The sequence below is a fragment of the Brachycentrus maculatus genome, unplaced genomic scaffold (assembly GCF_059751285.1).
Source record: "Brachycentrus maculatus isolate JH-2025_06_01 unplaced genomic scaffold, ASM5975128v1 h1tg000088l, whole genome shotgun sequence".
NCBI lineage: Eukaryota > Metazoa > Arthropoda > Insecta > Trichoptera > Brachycentridae > Brachycentrus > Brachycentrus maculatus.
The window spans coordinates 294,628-317,164 of NW_028280842.1; the positions used below are offsets into that span (position 1 = coordinate 294,628).

A 22,537-nucleotide genomic window follows, 5' to 3' on the forward strand; every position below is an offset into this window, starting at 1 on the left:
GAAATACTCTTCCATCAGTAGTTAGACAGTGGAATTGAGATGATCTTTATAAAATAATTATTCGTCCGCCTCCGTAGTGTAATGGTCAGCACGCTCGGCTACCGTTCTGCAGGTCCCGGGTTCGATTCCCAAGGGGGGTAAAATAAAATATAAGTGATTTTTTCACTGTAATATTTATTCAATATTACCATGGACTGGTACCTGAAGCGGAGGGCTGATCACCTTTCCTTCATATGTAAACGATCAAGATAACACTGCGTTTATATGACACAGTGCCCTATGCACCATTGGGGTGCGGATAAGGGTTTTTTACTATTATTATAAAATAAAATAAAAACGCATTTATTTACTAAATGATTTCAACAATTCATCAATATAAATTAATTACAAATAATATTCGTTTCATACTGTTTATTATTCTAGTTTATATATTTATGCCAATTAAATCCCGGCATATTTCCATAAAACGCATCAATAACCTTATTCATAAAACAAAACTAGGGTTAAATTTTTTATAAAATAAGAAAAATTAAACTTAATTTAACTATTATATCGTTGAAAATTCAATTTATTCATTTCCGCCATCTTTCAAATACCTAACACTTTTTTTTCATTCGTTATCAAATCCGTGTGTCACATTGTATTTTAAATGAAGCAAGTCAGACGAGGTTTATTTTTAAAAATACATTTACACTTGATTGTTCTGTTCGGCTTGACTGTTTTTATGTATTTATCAGTCGCAGTTTGCTCTTCGTGACGGATGTACGCCAATCGGAGCGAAGTACAATTCGATATTCAAAAACGTGTTCGAATACTCCGTATTTGAAATCGTGTATCTGTGCAGAAATTCGATGTTCTAAATTGTGTTTGAAAATTCGATATTTGAAATAATGCTCGTAGAAAATTTGTATTGTAAAAACGTGTTCGAATATTCCGTATTTGAAATCGTGTTTATGTGCAGAAATTCGAAGTTATAAATTGTGTTTGAAAATTCCATATTTGAAATAATACTCCTAAAAAAATTATATTAAAAAACGTGTTCGAATATTCTTTATTTAAAATCGTATTTATGTGTAAAAATTCGATGTTCTAAAATTGATTGAAAATTCGATATTTGAAATAATGCGTTAAAATTTTATATTGGAAAACGTGTTCGAATATTCTATATTTAAAATTTTGTTAATGTGTAGAAGTTCGATATTCTAAAATGAATTCCAATGTTTCAAATCTGATGTAATAATACTCGTTGAATATTTCTAAATAAATAATCTACAGCAATTCCAATAATATTTCGTTGGAACTATTTGGAAAGCAAGCATTTAGAATTGTCTTCTGAAACCTTCAAGGTACATTTTTATTCATTTTTCATTTATCGAATCACATGTAGTTATGTCAACTCGACTATAACATTATCAATACATAATTTTATGTAACTAATAAAATATGACATAAAATAATATATAACAACCGTTCTTTATGGGAGAAAAGACAATATGGCACGATTTAGCGAGTTTACGTTATGTGACAAATGGAAGGTTATGGTAGGAAATATAGTTAAAAAATTGTTTTAACGATAATTACATTTTGGTATCGATTTGAACATTCTTTTCACCTTCATATTGTAGTGATCAGCGCGTTTGCTTACTGTGGTTGAGGTCCCTGAACTGGGTTCGATTCCCATGAGAGTCAATATGAATATTAGTTTTTACTCTTATATTTATTTAACATCATCCTGGGTTTATAGCTGATGCGGAGAAGTGCCCTATGCACTATTGGGTGCGGAGAAAATAATATTACATTTTTCAAAGTACATATATATGTATAGTGTGTGTATTGTATATAGTTAAGGATATTTGTGAAGTATACATGAATATAAGTCGATAACTTAAGAAAGGTGTGGTGGTTTGCACATGTGTGAAAAAAAAACTAAAATAAATCAATGAGGCGAATGTGATTGGTAATAGAAGCAGACGAAGGCCGAGGAAATCTCGGCATGATTGAATATGCAAAATACTTGAAAATGGTCAAATCAGGAGTCGGAATAATCAGTGTGTATGTATGAAGAGATGCATGAATGTGGAAAAGGCGAAGAATGTTTGCACAGGCAGATTGGTATGTGGTTCAGTTCTCTCTGCCTATCCCTGCGGGGAAGCACCGTGATGGTTAGTTTGTTAGTTACATAAATATCCTACAAACATTTTACATTTTTTGAAATGTATTCAATTTAAATTTTCTGAAGCGTAGAATTGTTCATCTTGTTTGCCTTCGTATAATGTGCAAGCGCGATTAACATTTTATTTATTTATAGTTTTTAATTAAAATTTTGCTTTAAAAATAAATAAATTATAATTACACGTTTTTGTAACATAAACGAAATTCCCATATGGGCATAGACTGCGCGTGGGTTATTCAATATAATACAGTACTTAACGAGGTATTAAGCTAACTATTATGAATAATCCAAGTCAGAACAAGATTTATGACCATGTTGAATCATTTATTTTGTGACAGGTGTTTCGCCTTCGAGGGCATTGCCCTGTTACCAACAGCGACACTAAAATAAAATAAAACAAATGTTTCTTTAATGTTTTTTGCTGCTACATACTTTGTAGCACATTTTATCAACTTTTGTAATTTTTTTTACATCATTCGATTATTTAATAAAAATTGATTTCATAAGAATCTATTTTCATTTACTAAAAAAAAACTTACAAAATTCATTTGTCGTCTTTCTCTTTCAAAAATTTATTTTTTATACAAATGTCAAATCGTAATCATTTTATTTTAATGACGTGATGATGGAATATTTTTCCGAAACCGGTAGTCACGAATAAGTTTTTATAAAAGTGGTATTACACAAAGTGAACAATGGGTGATAAGGACAGTGTTTTTTCTCTCTCAAACATTTTGTCTAACCATTTTTATTTTTGGTACCTTTTTTCCAACCGGTTCGACAAGCATCTTGTCATCTTCAGGGTTGGATGTCCCTGAAGATGTAATAATTTTTTAACCCAAAAATACACTTCAAAACAATACGACAATAGAATAATAATAAGTATAATGTTTGTTTTGTTAGTTTATTAAATTTCGTGACCAGTATTGCTAGCTATAAAAAAACATATTTGAACGCCCCAACCTACAATTCCGTGCCAATTTTCCTTTTCTATGACTTTACCGCGTGTTTTCCCGGTATTTTATAGCGCTTTTCTGTATTTCGGAGTATTTTCTTTGCGGCTACGAAATTCGATGTAGAATTTTCCACGGTTGATTTAATTATTATTTTCTTAGGCTCTGCCAAGCTTTTTCGCTTTGAACCTTGAATCTTTGTGTTGAAACTCCAGATTTAACTGTCAAGGTTACAAATTTTTAACACAACTTATTAATATTTATAAAAAAATACAATAATTAACTATAATACAATTGCATTATTCTGATTTTGCCTTGTCTATTTCTATTTAATCTATTATTACCATTCCTAGATACCATATTTTTAGATAGTTTGAATTTAAAAAAATATTTTACTTGTATGGTATATCGGCTGTCCAAACTCAAAACACAGAAAGGAACATTTTTTTGTAGTACGTTTTTTTTTGCATTTTTGGACTAAGTAGATTCTATTTAGTCCAAAAATGAAAAAAAAAACGTACCACAAAAAATGTCCCTTACTGTGTTTTAAATTTGGACAGCCGATATGGTATGTACCACTTTTTCTAAAAATGTATTGTGATATGTGTTTCGATGCATTCCGTATGAAATTATTCAAACAGCGCTTGTGAAACCTAAATTTTACAGTTGTGTCCTTGGGATAATGAAGGACGAAGAGATAGCTGATTCTTATTTTTATTTGTTTATTTTATTTTATCATATAGTGGTATTTAAAAATAAAATATAGAATGGATAGATTTTACCAGAACGTGACTGCCGAATTGATTGATGGATTTTTTTCACAATATTTTGTGTATGACTAAATACTTGTTCATAAATCTAGGTTTTCTCCATATACTCGTATAAGTTTTTTTGTTGTTGACACCTCAACATAGATGAAGAAAAATATGGGAGTTTGGATCTAAATAATCTGTTAAATAGACCGCTAGCACTTAGACATTTTGACAATTGGACATTTTTACTTGTTGATTAATTTATTTGAAAGAAAAAGATGAAGAAATCTTCAACTAAATTAATCCTCTGATAAGTAAAATTTTAGTTTTAATATCGGAATAAGTGACCAGTGTTGCTAGCTATAAAAAATATTATTTGGACGCCCTTACCTACAATTATGACAGCTCCTACGACAAGTCATATATATATAAGGCGTATGACCTGTCATGGGCTGGATTTTTTTAAATATTTTTTTTGTGTTTTAATTGCAGACTTCGAAACTCCATGGAAAACCTGGCTGACGCGGCAGACCCGGACTGCGAGTTGAATGAGCCGCTGGTGACCTTCCCGGATCCCGAGACGCCCCCAGTTCCGGCCGTACCTCCGCCCCTGGGCCTCCCCGACCTTCCGACTTCCGCCCTCAACAGCAGCAGTGAGTATCAACTATCCTTAGATTGAAGTTTTGTACTGACATCTCTTGGCGGTATAATATTGTAATTAATAATTTCGTATTGGCCTGATTTTATAGTAAGTACATATACAAAGTTAGAGCGTTTGCCAGTTAATCTGATATAATTTATTTATGTATTAATTTTTAAATCAAACACAGAATTTTGAGTCTACTAAGTTGTATTTTATTAAAAAACACATAAAATTCATATTGTGACAATTGTTTCGCCTAGTTATGGCATTTTCAAACGAATGTGAAGATTAAATGGACTGACGGTCCTTATGTAGCTATACATAAGGACCTAGAATTGTAAGATCTACGTCTAACATCTGCGCCTTAGATCAGTTTGTGGGTGACACTTCTTCAAATTTTCATATTTTAGGAATCTAATGTATGTTTCACAATACTGAATAACATATATCATTTTTGGTGAGTCATGAGGTGACCTAATACCCCTTAAAAGGAAAACGTTGGATTATGGGACATCCTGTATAAAACAAGTATTATTTGTTGATAATTAGTATTTATTTATATCCTTTTTTTAAAACTTTCATACTTTCTTTCATCCATACTTTACCTTTAGTTTTAAAATGTTAAAAAATCAGTCGCAATGCAATGTTTTCTTCCTTCGGTATTCAGATTATCGGACCGATGAATTTCATGCTTTGATAAGTTGCATGCTGAATGAATGAATCACAGTAATACAACGCAATCAAGAAAAGTATACGGGTTTAAATTTACAAACTCCCACGTGTTCTGGCGTTAAATGATTCGTCCATTTTTTATTATATTACTATCTGTTGTGCAATCTAAATGATTATTGTGATTATATTTAGCGCGGCTAGACAAAATTACGTTATATGAACAACAAGGCAGGGGTCGAAAACCATGAATTTATATAATTTTTCTGAAAAAATGAATTTACATTTATAAAATGAAATTGCTGCTTCCCCGTAGGGGTAGGCAGAGACAATAGAACGCCACACCACTCTGTCTTTGCAAACATTATTCGCCTCTTCCACGTTCATACTTACCCGCCGATTATTTCGACTCCTAACTTTTATGAATTTAAGTAGTGTATTTTAATTTTTGAAAATTGACATCTCAACATAGATGAAGAAGAATATGGAATTCTGGGTATTTACAGGGCTTACTATCTGTCATAGGCTGGTTTAAGCGAACTCTTTACACATGTGCAACATTCACCATTCTACCCTTGATTGACAACCACACATTACTCAATTTGAGTAGTGTGTTTGTCAAACAAGGTTAATTACAAGTCATAAGCACTGTAAATACCCAGACTTCCACATTCCTCTTTATCTGTATTCCTCCGAAGTGGAGAAAACCCATGTGTACAAGTATTTGGACTCACTCAAAATGTTGTGATAATAATACTATTAAAATAAAACAAATAAACTGTTGCTATAATTCACTACTTAAACTAATCAAATTAAAAACCTAGTCATACGCACCTAGCGCATATTCCGCACAGCGGAAATGTTAGAAATACGCGCCTGGCGCATATACCACACCCAAGGTGTTAATTAATTAATTTTTTATTTTTCCCAGGCTCAATGGACATGAACTTCCAGAAGAACGTTCGGAAGGTGGTCAGGGAGAACTTCAGCGCTGAAAGGGAGAGAGAATTCCAGGCCAACTCCATATCTCACCACAGGGAAGAGGTGGCCGCCTCGCACTCTGCAGCCTTCAAAAAGGTAAAGACCTCCTTCATTGTTATGATATCCTGGTACCTCAAATCAGTGGTACCTAAACTTTTTATCGCCGAGGACCAGTAAACGTTTGATAATTTTGATTGTTAAAAAAACTAAGTATGTATGTACTACGCTGCTTCCCCGCACGGGTAGTTTAAAGATAATAGAACGCCACACCAGTTTTGCAAAAACAATCTTGGCGTCTTCCGTTCGCATCATTTGTAATAAATACTCCACTCAATCGGAATTCGGTTATAATTATCTTATTATGGTTGTACGGTTTTGTGACTACCACGCAAAAATTTTATGGTTTTACAAGTTGTATAATGTTTTGAATATTTAAACAATATATTTATATATATATATATATATATATATATATATATATATATATATATATATATATATATATATATATATATATATATATATATATATATATATATATATATATATATCTCCGCCTCCGTAGTGTAATGGTTAGCACGCTCGGCTACCGTTCTGGAGGTCCCGGGTTCGATTCCCAGGGGGGTCAAATAAATATTAGTGATTTTTTCACTGTAATATTTATTCAATATTACCCTGGACTGGTACCTGAAGCGGAGGGCTGATCACCTTTCCTTCATGTATAAAACGATCAAGATAACACTGCGTTTATATGAAGCAGTGCCCTATGCACCATTGGGGTGCGGATAAGGGTTTTATTATTATTATTATATATATATATATATTTAAAATCTTTAATTATCAATGCATTTATTCATCCGACCACTTATTAATTTAATTTAATTAATCGCTTGTACAAAACCACTTTTTGAGTTTATTAATGTAAACACGAATCGATTTCACCTGAATTATTTTCACTTGTTGAGAGCATCTGTAGTTCTCGAAACTAGTCGTGTTTACATTAATAAACTCAAAATTTGGTTACACAAGTGTTTTATTTTTATATTTAAATCATCATGTTATTCCACAAAATTAATGGCTAATCGATAAATAATTGTATTTAATTTTATTATGTACATAGTATGTCTTTAAAAGGACAAAGCATTTCTTAACCAAAGTAATACAAGTATATACTTGAGTCTTATTAGGGTCAGTACTTGGTTGACTGTCAATAATTGGTCACATCACCCTATTTTAAAATTGATAATGACAGTACCTACCTAAAAAAAGTCTGCACCTACATTAAGCATAGTCATATGTAAATTGCGATAATTTATAATTTTGCCTCGAATAATTATTTTAATTAAGGTCAAATGACTTGCCCTCAACTTTTTAATGTAAAAATAGGTGCAGGAAAATATTCGCCTTTACCAAACTGTCCATCCAAAATTGCTTAAGTAGCGGGCGCACGAATCACAATGTGAAATATAGTATACAAAATTTACACCGAATATGTAAAATGAACGAAGAATACTCGGATACAACTATCCAAATAATTTCGATCAACGATCAAAATAATGTAATTTCTAAGTACATATTTACATTTATGTATTGAATGTTACATCAAACACTGATATTTTGAGTCTACCAAGTTGTATTTTATTGTTAAAAAACAGATAAAAAAATAAATTTTGTGACAATTGTTTCGCCTTGTTGTGGCATTTTCAAACGAATTAAATGTGAATCGATTTAACATTTAATACATAAATTAAAATGGAGTTTTACAAATTAAACGCCAACTCCATAAAAACATATTCGCAAATGAATGAAAATTAATTCGACTTTATTATTAAACTATGCACTATCATACGTTTATTTTGCTAAAAGTTAGTTATTAAAAAAAAAATTACATCTCAACATAGATGAAGAAGAATATGGATGTTTGGGTTACAATTTTTTTATTCAACACTTTGTAACATTTTTCTAATGTCAACCCCTGCTTGGTTGTGTATAACCCTGCCATCAGTCTGATGATGTTTATAACGACGAAACCCGGTCACAAAAGTATAAAAAGCTGTATAGTTGTTGTTTTAACAAGCAAACGCATAGAGAGAGTAGCAGCAGTAATGAAGCAATGCACTTTTTTTCCTTGATGAATAAATATCTAATTATTGAATTATAAAAATTGCAGGGGTATCTATATTGACTTCAGGTATCTACTCATGAAATAGAGTAATTAATAAAAGTAAAAAAGAATAAACCTTTCACCCTTATTAAATTAAAAAGTCCGAGTTTCTTCATTTCATAAATGTTACGAATGATTTTACTGGAAAACATGATATGTCATACAAACGAGTTAGTAGATACGATCTTTATCACTCACAAAACGTGCGTGTCTAATTGTAAATAAAAATTAACATATCCATTTAGTACTCACATACTGATGGAGTTATTATTTTTGCTCGGTTTAAACAAACCAGATATCTGAGCATACGCAATTAGTCATTTAAAAAACGAGTTTGCAATTACTGACATGCCATGCTGCATATATACATACATATGTCATTTTTACACTTGCAATAAGTCTGTAATAAAAATAGGACGCGATATCCGAAGGTCCTGGGTTAAAGTCCAAGATTGGGGAGTTTCTTTTTTCTGGTATAATTATTTACAAAATTTTGAATGTGTCCAAATATGGATTAAATAATTAAGTAAATACCAATTCTTCCATATGAGTGATCAGTCTATGACAGATTTCCATATTATTCTTCATCAATGTTGAGATGTCCAAAATGTTAAAACGTTGATGTTGTAATGTGATAACTGCGCATCACACGTGTATGATATACAATAATATGTATAGCTCGTAGAAGGCTTTGTATGAAAATTTGTTGCGCAAAATAGTTTCCCCTCAAAACAAATAACTCACCCCCCTCTACGAAATTTCTACCCTCTTTCCTCTTCGAGACTCACTTAGCCCTCAGTCGCGTCCGAACCACGCAGCAGTGCGGTCGCCTTGGCATGCCGAGGAGACGATCTTTATGGAAGGTACAAGGCTTAGTATTGATCGGGGCCGCTCAGTAGAGTTGTGATGGCATTCGGTGCCCTGACGACCACCGCGAGAGCCGTGCAGATACTGAGAACCACTTCCTTGACCATGTACAGGAGCTCGAGGAAGTGTTCCACCCCTAGGGGCTCTTTAAGGGTTTGGTTCTCTGATGATAGTTATCGCTAAGCACAAACCTCCATGCACAGCTTCGCTTTCAATTGGCTATAATAGGACACACCGCAACAAAATGCTTACAATCCAAACAAATATTTATAATATATATTTGAAGCAATAATTTTGTGATTTTTCATTTTAATTAAAATATAACTATGTTTTAAAATCACTGTATGTATTTTACTATAATTTAATCATAATGTCTACCGGTTTCGAAGCTAACCGTTTCTTTTTGAAGACTGATTAATACTACTATTAATCAATATTGAAAAAGAAGCTATTTGCTTCAAAATCGGTGGACATTACAATTAAGTTGAAATGAAATACTTATAGTTATTTTAAAACAAAGTTATATTTTGATTATATGTTATCAAACAAAAATCGCATAAATTTGGCTGCATATTACGTATTTATAGTTCCAATTTGACAATATGGCATCGAAAAATAAAGCTGAAAAGAATATAAAACGAGAAAAGGTAACAGTTACCGAACAGTCACATCTCTATTATATATTTTGTGTATTAAAAGCATTGCTAACTTTGTGTTATGGTAATATTACACTCTCCTTATCATTCATCGTTCGCTCTGTGTAATACCACTTTAAAACACTACTTCATAATTTTGATGAATCAACGGGGCATTGTAATTTTACTTACAAATAAAACTGGTTTTCGTTTAGATAATTTTTTTTAAATAAGTAAAGCATTTAATAAATACTTTCCCATAGTAAATAACCAATTAAATTGAACTTCAAGTCCAAAATATTCCCATTGTGATTCCTTTGTCTTCTTCTTTCAAAAGATAATAATAATATTTTTTTCATTGAGTGATTGGACTGTCACTTTTACTTGGTAAATACCCCTATTTCTTAAAATCTATTGTGAAACGTGTTTTGAATATTTTGATGTTTAAAAATGATGAAGAACGCATCGAAATCCTATCATATATTGATTTTCAAATGTTTCATATATTGATGAAATAGTGGTATTTACCAAGTAAAACTGAATTAAAAATAATAATATTTGTTTTATACTTAGTAGTAATTTCACTTTGGTCTAAATTTGACCTGAAGATAGAATGGTTATTCCGAAACTGGTAGTCATGAAATAGTGTTTTGAAGGGGAGTGCTAATTTTTTTAAAAGTTTTTCATTCATTGTTAATTTTGTGTAAATACTACGTAAAAACTCATGCATCGGAATGACAGTTCCATTTCGAACATGTTTTTCAACTATCAAATATTTGTTTTTTTTTTAAATATTTTGACCATTGAGCTCCTTTCGTGTTAGTTATATTGAAAACATCAAAGAACACTCGGTGGCCATGTTTTTTCACGAATTCTGCCACGAAGGCACTTCACATTTTATATAACACATAAAACTTAAGTATTTCGGTCAATGTTCAGATATATAAATCGTAAAATCGCATCTACAGCGATATTTTTTAATAGTAAAGCTAATAATAGATTATGTAATACGTCTACTTTTTTAATTTTTAAATAATACAAAGAAAAAATGGGTTTTAACCTGACGAATGAATTTTAAGCTCAAGCTCATGGTCAAATTCAAATTTATTGCTGTCGATAATATTAAACAAATTTGTACCGTAGAACGGGTAATTTTTTTTATTTAGATCTGTATTTGGTCTACAATAATGAACATATCGACATGATTCATTGTTTCCCTGACAGTTGACACTTATTGTCACGATACGTTCATTATTGTATACCAAATACAGATTTAAATATCTTTTTTGTACTGGGCTCAAGTAATACATCAAAGTTCAAGTAGCCCTGTTCTACGGTAGTGTGCAAGTTACAAAGATGAATAAAAATAATTACAATTTTGGATAATGCACAAAGCACAATTTTCAAGATACTACCTCAAGGGCAAGGAAGTACGAGTACGGCTATGCACCCCCGAGTAATCTCTAGCCATAGCTAAAAAGGAGAATAGCAGCAATGGCTATAGCACTCGGGGTTGTATACCGGGACTTGTACAAGGTTGTGTGATATAACATACAAGCCTCTAGGAAAAAAATACGTTTGAATATATTAGGTGATTCGTCGGAGACAGAGTATCGTTTTATATGAAGGAAACATGGAGTTCTGGGCATTTGGAGGGCTTACGACCTGGCATTGGCTGGCTTTAGTGTCAAATTTAATCACTTCAAACGCTATAACGTTCACCATTCTGGCCTTTATTGAACTATGATAATCCTTTCATATAAAAGATTCTTTGTCTCCGTTAAGACTTTTGATATATCTCCATCAGGGTTTAAATACTGTGTGTCAATACAACAATGCAATCAAATTAAACATATTGATAAATAAATATGTTTGGTTAGCCTCCCGACAGTCTGATGATGATGGTAACGACGAAACCCGGTCACCGGTCAACTGAAATAACAGTGGAAGAAGCGACATAGTAATTGTTTGATTACATAAAGTGCATCTTAACCAACATAAGTACAAAAATATTCTGTACAATTTTTTTTATTTTTTCTACTTTTCTAGGAGTTATTTTTACTTTTTTTGACATCTCAACATAGATGAAGAAGAATATGGAAGTCTGTATTTTTATGAAAGTATTTTTATTATCAATTTTTTTTAATATCTAAACACGATAGGCGCCGTGATGTAGTTGGGTAGACGCTCAACTATAAAACTGGCGTCGCGGGTTTGATTCCCGCCAATTACAAACTAAATTAAAGAAATATTTATTTTCAATTGGTCTGGATGTTTGTGATGTATTTTTTACATTAACCTTCCCTATCCCTACTATTGGTTTCGCGGGTTATTCTTTTTTTTTAAATAAATAATTCTAAAAAATAAATAAAAATGGGCAGTCCCGTACTTTATGGTATGTGTCTGTTGATTTTGTAAGATGGGTCTATTTTGGTTTTTCGTGAGTCATGTTTTTTTTTAATACAAAATTTTACAAATTTCTTATCCATCATCAAGTCTGAGTGGGTTTTCATACATTCCCAGTCACCTGCTCAGACAATTATGACAACACTTTTGGCTGCCCTGTGTGTCAAAAAATACCACCGCCATTCTGAAGTTATTCCTAAATTCACCTGCCAGTGTAACAAAGTACCAAGATACTGAAAATGTGGAAGTTTTGCATGTAATTTCGACGTTTTTAGAAGTGAAATAAACCCAAAATCAAATCTAACAAGGCAACATTTTGAGCGTGTTCAAATTCTTGTTCACAAATTCTGGGTCTGTCTCCATTTAGGAGTTATTTGCATCGATATGTCGACATAGATGAAGAAAAATATGGGAGACTGGGGTCACAAGACCGTCATAGGCTTGTTTTAAGCGATCACTTTTTATACACGTAGAACATTCATCACTCTACCCATGATTGAGAACCACCCTACTCCAACTTTAAACTGCATAGTTTTACAGATACTGTTAAGTTAATGATAATAATACTACACACAGAAAACGTTGGTCTTTTTATTGGTTTATTTTGTGTTTTTTTTTATAAACTTTCGTCGGATTACACCAGACCTTTATTACTTACGTAGAACAGAGATTTTTTTATGGATTTTGCTAATTTTATATAGGAAAAGGTTTAAACGATATTTTTCTTTTTTTTTAAAAAAATAAATAATACATCTATGTTTGTGAAAGAATTTGACTGACATTTTGTGATTATAATTATCCAAAATAACTAGGTGTAGATTAAAAAATCACTTAGTAAATACCACTCATTACTAATCATTATCGTGACACGTGTTTCGATAATCACGTCACAATATAATTTAACAATCACCGGTACTTACCGAGTAAATGTTCTGTGCTACGTTAATTTTATAAATTTATTTTTGTTTATTATTAAATCATGAGTTAAGATCATAAATATGTTTTATTAGAAGCTTACGTGTAAACATTTCATACATTCCGTTCCAGAAATAAAGTGAAAACAGGCGTCATCCACGTATTATTGGGGATACAAATATTATTTTCGTTTCTAACCTTGGCATGACGTCCGATTGCAAACGTCATATTAATGTTGCCAGTCGCCATACAAATTAATTGGCGAGAATTAGTAAAGTGTTTACATAATTTCATATTGGCAAAGAGAAAGCATTGTTCGATATTAATTTATCAAATATTTTCTATGGTATGGGTACTTTTTATATTATGATGATAAAAAAAATCATATCCTCATCCGCACCCGATGGTGCATATGGCATTGCATCATATAAACGCAGTATTATCTTGATTAGTAATAGTAAAAAAAATCTAGAAATATTTTCGTAAATTGAATTGGCATAAGCAAAATATCCCTTTATTTAATATTAATTAGTTTAAAACTAAAATTAAAGTTATGCAGCCAATTTTCACGTGTGAGTGCGTTTACACTTAATGTTTAAAGTTACAATAATTTAATGTCAAAAATTCTAGATCGAATATCCAAAAAAAGTACCTGATTAGGCACATCTATATGGGAACGGAAGCGCGTCAAGTTCTCAAAGAAATCGAATTGTTGAAAGGAAATGGCGCGTTTTTCGTGTTTCCCGCGCTAATGACTTCCCCCCCCCCTCTCCACTCCCGGGCGATGGCCGGCGTTCAAAATACAAACCAATCGAACGTCAGTTGGCGGTTAGTTCGAAGTTGGACTTTGAGGAGTAGTCCCGCGCTAACTCGGTCACGGATCGGTCAGTCCGCGTTCTTCTAAATATGTGATCGGTGCGTGATCATCTGGTCGCAGCTTGCCCTCGGCCGGTCGCTATTTTATCTTGTGATTTTAATTCAACTAATATTCGAAAACTGTGAATAAAAAAAGTGTAAATGATAAAAGTTTGATAATATCGACGATCGAAAGAGAGTGCGTAACCTACATTACAAAAATAGTTAAAAATAAGATTATTTAAAATATCACCGCAGATGATATTTTCAGGCGTTTCTTAGTACACATGTGAAAAAGTCTGAACGCATTCACGGAGGTCTCTGCTAGCTTACTAAATACTTACAAATTTCATCCATAGATGTTGCCTATAATGTTTATCCTGAGTAAAAACGTAGTGTGTTGTCATCTGCGACATAAATAAAACCCTTTTTAGTAATGTGGTTTTTATCATGGGTAGAATGGTTAAATGTTTTACCGTGAATAAAGTGGTTATTTAAACATGCCAATGACAGGTCGTACACCTTAGACTTCTTCTACTGTGTTGAGATATCAATGAAAAATCTGTAGATTACTCAAAAGTTTTGTAGCCAATCTAGCAACATATTAAATATATTTTGAGAAAAATATATTAATATTTTATTGAGATTTAAGCGAAATCTCGCAAGAAGGTATTGAAAAAGTGATTAGTTTTCACTTTCAACCGTCGATATTATCAAAATACAAACAATTTAAAAATTCTTTGTACGTTTGACGTCAGTAAACGTCGAATAAGACGTTCGATTTTTGTCTTATTGAAAAAATACGTACATATATTGTTTAAAAAAATAGAATCTACGAAAGCCTCGACCACGGATAGCGCAATGTCCGCCCCGTGGCCGGTAAGGAAGGGGATGCTGAAGCCCCCCCACTTGCTGCGCCTGTCCTGCTCGCAGGGCTCCCCCGAGCCGCTGGTGGACACGCCGGGCACGGCGGCCGCGCAGACCCCCTCCCCGGGGGGCGCGCAGACCCCGGGCACGCCTTCGGCCCTCAGCCCGCGCGTGAGGATCACGGAGGTGCCCGTGACACCCAGGTCCCCGATGCCCGAGAGCATTTTCAGCCCTAGAATCAGATGCGTCCCCGTAAGGCTCAATTCTGACTCAAACGAAGATTTGTTTCATGTAAGTTTAAATATTTAAAAAAAATCAAAGGATCCCTTCTTCTAACCACACCGAATGGAGCATTGGACACTGACTCACATCGGCGGAGTATTATCATACCATAAGCATTGTTAACTTTTTGGTATGGGTAATTCGAGTATAACACTCTCCTTATCATTCATCATTTTAAGTGGTATTACATAAAGTGAATGATGAATAATAAGGAGAGTGTTGTGTTATCTTAGTTATTAAAGTTAATAAAAACGTAGCGCAATGGTTGGCGCGTTTAGATATGTTTTCCACAAAAACATTCAATGATCGATGTAGGCAATTTTACCTTTGTACTTAAAGTACCTACCTACTCACGATATTAAATGCAAAATAGGCGAATCGAAGAGTATTGCTCAAGTTACAAGTAGGTACTGTGTCATTTGAAAACCGAACAATTTCGAAACTATGGTTTTTGCCGCCCTAATTGGATTGTGTGTTGCAACGGAAAAAATACGGACGCGTTCAGATTCAAATTTTGTTGATCCAAGTCAGTCTCTTAAATGAAGTGTTCTCTTTCGGAGAATTTTTCTATGACATTATTTCCAATCCAGTTTGGTTTCGTCCAGGACTACGATTCCGTGTGAATAATCCGCATGGTTAGAGCGTAATATAAAACGCGTTTCCTCAATAGCGCCATTTCATACTTAACCTTCAGTCGAAACGAAACGACTACGGAGCGATATAGAAGGTACATACTTACCTGAACCCATTGAAACGTCAGATTGAATTTTGGATACTCGCGTGTCCATACGGACTTAGAGTGAAATATATACTTTAAACTTTAAAATATGTGTTGAGATAGTTTGGACGCGTGGAACGAATGAGTGCGGAAAGAACGGTAAAACAAATTTATGAGGGAAATATAGTTGGAAATAGGAGCAGAGGAAGGCCGAGGAAAACTTGGCACGATCAAGTATATCAAATACTTGATTGCAATCAGTCAGGAGTCGGAATAACCGACGGGTATATAATGTGGACATGTAGCGTTCTATTCCCTCTGCCTACCACTGCTGCGAAGCGGCGTGATAGTTATTCATTTAAAAATAATCGGCAGCCTTAAATTTCTGACAATACGGATCGAAAAACGTTTTTAAAATGTTAGTCATTAGAAATAAAAGTCTAGAAGTCTTGAAGGAAATTTAAGAATGTATTTTTTTTTACCCGATAAAAGTGAGGTTATATTTATTTGAAACGTTATTAGTTCAAACGTCAACTTCCGTATGGAATTGACGGCCTGCTGTTATTGATTTTTCCAGTGGAATCTTCCCGCCTCGGATGAGTTCAATAGTCAATTCAAAACCACCTTTGCTAAAGAAAGAAGTCGGACTCACACAGGCCGACCTTGTCTCGCGACCTATTTTTGGCGGTATATTGCGTCACAGATTTATGCTCGCATTAAAAACATACACAAATAGATTAGAATATACGCGTATAATTAAATGTCTCGGAAATAAATATAAATCACAAAAAATCTCTCGTACCTATGCGGATAAATTATATAAATTTTCAAATTTTAATGATGTGATGACGAAAATATCCCTCTCCAATAGAATTTAAAAATTCATTACTATTTAGGTAGGTACTGTGATATTTAAGTACTTTCATATTTAGGTACCATGAAAAAGTTGAACTTTATTTTTCAAATTTAGATTTCAGAGTCAGTATTTTACTAGATTTATATTATCCACTGACACTTCGCGATGGAATTGCATTTTAATATATTATTAGATTAAAACCAATATTTTTAGCTTTTCCACTTTATTTTTATTTGACCAGCGACCGGGTTTCGTCGTTACCGACATCATCAGACTGGTGATGTCGGTAACGACGAAACCCGGTCGCTGGTCAAATAAAAATAAAGTGGAAAAGCTAAAAACATAGGTTTTAAACTATTTTTTTTTGTTTTAAACCCTTATCCGCACCCGAATGGTGCATAGGGCACTGTGTCATATAAACGCAGTGCTATCTTGATCGTTTTTACACATGAAGGAAAGGTGATCAGCCCTCCGCTTCAGGTACCAGTCCATGGTAATATTGAATAAATATTACAGTGAAAAAATCACTTATATTTATTTTACCCCCCTTGGGAATCGAACCCGGGACCTCCAGAACGGTAGCCGAGCGTGCTGACCATTACACTACGGAGGCGGACTTAACCTAATAATATATCAGTATTTTACTATATATTAAGGTATTTTTTTAGGTAATCTATTACTGTATTTTTTTACCTTGAACTTTGATGACAAGATCTTCATGCTTGAACTCAGCATTTTTTTCAGCAACAAACATGTTTTTTTTATATTATCATCAATGCATAAGTAAAAAATTTGCATTCAAATTATCTTGAAATAGTTATAGATTTATTTTGTAGGGAAAACCAGTTTTATTTAATTTATGTTAAAAATATGCTGTAAATATGTATATACATACTTAATTTCTACATATATATTTAGGTATCCATAGTTTTATATAGTATTGTCTAACCCAGTGATTCCCAAAGTGGTCTATATCGACCCCCAGGGGTCTATGACAACTTGCAACGGGTCTATGTTTTAATTTGAATTTAAAATATTAATGTATAAAACCTAACATGTGTGGTTCAAAGTGAGTAACACTACATATACCGGCTGTCAAAAATACATTTGAAGTTAATGAATTGGATAAAAATCAATATCAGGTAAGGCAAGGGGTCTACGAGATAAAAGAGTTTGGGAACCTCTGGTCTAACCTATGCATAGATAATTTGAAATTATTACTTCAAGTTGTTGAATGAACGTTTGGTAGACAAGTTAATACTGGGTACATAAATTAATACTATTAGTATGGATTTCGGTTCTGATGTTCTTACGACTGACCAAAAAAGAGTTAATATATACATTTACAAGATATCATTCTGAGTGTGTCCAAATCCTTGTTCACTAATCGCTCACTCCTTTCAACAATGTCAAAAATCATCCATTTTCAGTTTTGCATGTTTTCGGAATGCCAGGAAAATGTACTATATATATCCCAGCAAAAGCGGTATATTTTTAACTTAATATTTACCCACTACAGGGCAGAAAGTGTTGTTTTTGCATTTTGAAGAAATCGTATTGTTTAATTATTTTTTAAAATATACTAAATATTTTCCAAATGGAGAAAAAACATTCAGGTTTTATCTAAAAAGATCTGTTGCACAGTAAAAAATTCAATAAGTGGCTTGATATTTATTTTTAATACATTTTATTATATTTTTAAACTTTAAAAACGATCTCCTGAAAAATCAAGTTTTTTGATATATGACATTGTTGAAAGGAGTGAGCGAAATGTGAACTTGCGCACAAGGATTTTGACTTACTCAAAATGTTATGAATAAAATAACTGGTCAAATTATAAGCTTCATAAAAAAAATAAATCATGTTTTCAGGCATCTCCTAGTATGCGAAATAAGCTTGCATATATTTTAAATAAGGGTCTGGCTTACTCAACTCAATCATAGATGCTGCCGAGAATGCAAATATGAAAGAAGTCCTCAATCATATGATTTAAAAATAAAATTAAAAGATGACAACAAAAAAAATATTATCATAGTAGATACATTATTAATGTGAGAATTGTCAAATTTTATCAAAATATTTTTAAAAAATTGTAACACTTTATTGCAGGTATGAAAATACTATAACTTACATAATACCACTATAGTATGACGTGTGTAATAATGTATTATAGGTATGCTAATCAGTTGAGTCGTTAGCAAACTTCACCTGACTATAAACCTCTACTACACATATAAGTAAATTTACTATAATAGGTGTAAATGTCTTAATTCTTTATGAAAGTTAGCGTTAGTTAGCATTATAATGTTGATCATATATGTCCACCTCCGTAGTTTAGTGGTTAGCTCATTTGGCTACAGTGCCGTAGGTCCCAAAATTTTTGTAATAATATACAATTGAATATTTAAAAAAATGTTTTTTGCATTAATTATGATACATCAATCAACATAATTTTGACATATTCTGCAAATGAGGTAGCCAGCGATTGTTGGTGTTAAAATACTAAACGTGTCGTATGATGCATTGGTTGAGTTGGAACAATTTGATGTATCACAAACGTTTCTGTGGTTGCGGGTATATTTTTTGTATTTGAACGTATGAGATACGGCTTGTTGCGTTAGGACGATAATATAGTGGACGTATAACATACATTCGTATGGGTAGGGTAGTCAAATGATCTGAGTTATATCACTTATGATCGTTTATAAAAGACAGTGGACCTTTTACACCCAAAACCTTTTCCCTTATGTAAGCATTCTGCTAAGTAACTGGCACTAGCAGTGTTAACTTAAAACTAAATTTAAGAATAGAATTTTTGTATGGAAACTGCAGAAAGCCAACTTCGGCAGTTTGAAGCAGTTTACCACAATTGTTAGTCTGTTTCCGCACTAAGTCTTATCTCCGAATACAGATTTTATTAATATATTATGTTTGTACGCTTAGTAATGATCAAATTGTGACAGGAAACGTCTTCTAAGTAACTAAGTACTATTGACACAGAGATAAAAAGGAGTGAATGTGAGTTTTACAACCTTATTTACTAGAAAATTAAAAGCAAGACGTGTTTATTCTCTGCTTTATATCCGATGTGTCACGTCCTCATGTAAATTCCATAAATATTTTCATTCAAACGCATCCATTCTCCCGATTATTCTAAATTAAAGAATCGTGTTCGTTTCCGCGGTCATCAACTGGCAATCTTCCAAATATTGGGTGAACTACTGGGTGTGGCAGCATTTACCACCCAATCTGGAAAAAAATGTTTAGTTAAAAAAACGTTATTTTATTTTGTTAAAATTTTTTATAATAATTATTTTCACTTATCAATATTTCGTTTATATAACCAGTTACAAAAAGTGATACAAAATCGGTTTGATAAAGCCACAATTAAAACTAAATTAATATAAACACACATTACATTGCAACATTGTACAGTTAATATCTGAAACTGCTGACAGTGAAAAGCATGCACCTAGAAGTATTGACAGATCTGCTGACTCCTTACAAAAGTACCAACAACAAAAAATTCCTTGCAGGAAGAACAATGTGAGAGTTAAAATTCTTATCCCGCCATAAATTAAACAACCTTAAAATAGTAATGAAGAGTGATTCTTTTTCTGAACCCTTTTTGCGCCAAATGGTGCATAGAGCACTACATCCAATCGACACAGTATTAACTTGATTGCTGATTATGTAAAGGCAATTGTGCTGTTATATTTTAAATTAACCATTTTTTATACATAGTTAACCAGTAAAAAAAACAATGAATTTCTTCTTGGTGTAAATTTCATCCTATTCTTCCTCACTTGGTGGTGCATAAGGAAGGCTATGTACAGTTATATTTATAATTAACCAATTTTTTATACAAAATTATACATAGTTAACCTGTAAAAAAAACAAATGAATTTCTTCATTGTGTAAATTTCATCCTATTCTTCCTCACTTAGCGGTGCATGAGGCACTGTGTTTGACCGACACATTGACTGCCACGGCGATTTTCAGAATTCTGGTCTAAAAAGCCAATTTTATAATTATATTTTCTGTTCTTTTATTAATAAATATTCCGTTATGTAAGCCAGCACTGTTTTTTGTTCTGTTCCCAGAAGTAATCTATCTATATTAGTACTGATATACTGTAAATTTTATCATAGCTGCACGAATATGGCAAGTAAACACAGTACGAGATAACTCGTAGTCGGCGTCCTGGCAAAGAACGCACTCTAGTGTTATGAGTGTGTATGAGTGTTTGATAATGTCCTAAGAAGACGAAACGCGTCACGTGTTAACATATACATAAATAAATGTAGAATTCAACCAAATAAACCTTGTTTAATTTTGAATATATTACCCAACAATTCAACATGGAATTCCACCAACTGTCTGCAGTTACAATGAATATCCTAGAGTTATCTCGTAGTTGGCAGTCAACATGTTAAAAAGATTATGGAATCTTAGACTTTCATTTTCGGACCACCCAGTCTTTAAGCAGTCGTCTAAAGAGTATAAGTATAATGTCAACAGAGTTCTATTAAAACACACCAGTGCCAGTATCACATCTGCCGTACCTGTGACTGCTTGTGAACGAAGAGAATCATCTCGAATCACTTATAATACATTATAATTATTATTTCACCCTTTACAATGGCTACCAAGAGCAAGGTTCGGCCTGAGCTTCGAGTACGCTGTGATATCACTCCGGTAATTTCAAACAACAATAATTTTCCCCATATTTTGTTTTGAGGAATCATCTCAAGAGAGAGATTGTGTATGATACATGCTCATGCATATTTTTACTACAATAAATCAGACTCTAGAATAATAGCGTTCATTTTTCAACAGCTTAACCTGTTCAATATTTTTATTTTTCAACTTTAGGAAATGTGAATTGTTATTTTGTTTTATATGAATGAAAATGTAAATGTTAGTTTATTCAAACTCTTGGCTCTCCTAAAGTTCTTCACTGATTGCTTGGAAATTTTAGTACAATGTAGCATTTGAATACGAGTGTGCTGTTATCTGTCTATATAAATAATAATGTAAATTTTCATCTTTTCAAAATCTTAAATTTCCTTAATTTCTTCACCGATTGCTTTAAATTTTTTGACACGTTGCATTAAAATATGCACCTGTGAGTGGTAAACACATGTTTTTTTAAAAACTATATCAGCGCCTTATTTTGAATGAAACGGCAACACACGCTATATTCACCATTGCTTATGGAGGCAACGTGCTTCTTGACAGCTACTGTTAATGTTTTTTTATTCCATTGTTGATTCAAAGATTTTTAATATTTTCATTGCTTCATAAGCATTGTACGATAAAACATATTAGAAATGTGTGCTTTCTATTTTCCTTCTTTTTCATTTAACCAGACTGAGCCGCAGCAAGGCGTGGCCGGTTACATTTCGTTTACCATATATTTTTGAAACTGTTCTATTAATATTATAGGGAGTCTTATTAAACATTCATGTATTTAAAAAAAAAAATAATTAACACATTGTTTACGGGAAACGCTTAAAAGCGTCTTTAAAATACTGTTGGTAGAGAGCGAGAGACGCTTATAAGCGTTCTATTTACTTGCTTTTGGTATATCGCGAGACTCCAAAAAACATTGTACAGATGGGAATTGGGTTTGCGGTTACTTATGATTAGTATATTAGTACGCGGGTTGATGAAAAAACCGCCCGCAAACAGTGTGTTAAGACATTATATATTATCATACTGATACATTATCACAGCTCATATTAATGATTTGAACTGTAATTTACAACCATATGACAATTTTTTCGCTATTAATTCAA

The 22,537-nt window shown here is 32.7% G+C and overlaps 1 protein-coding gene across 11 annotated transcripts in view; it reads left to right on the top strand.

The window, feature by feature from the left end:
• Sarm (sterile alpha and armadillo motif) overlaps window positions 1-22,537 on the top strand; it is a 167,209-nt gene that overhangs the window by 138,398 nt on the left and 6,274 nt on the right. For all 11 annotated transcript variants that reach the window (XM_088257861.1, XM_088257862.1, XM_088257867.1 and 8 more), the window contains 2 exons: window positions 4,371-4,531; window positions 6,122-6,267. In XM_088257861.1, coding sequence (XP_088113987.1) covers window positions 4,371-4,531; window positions 6,122-6,267 — 307 coding nt within the window. The remainder of the gene's footprint in view (window positions 1-4,370; window positions 4,532-6,121; window positions 6,268-22,537) is intronic.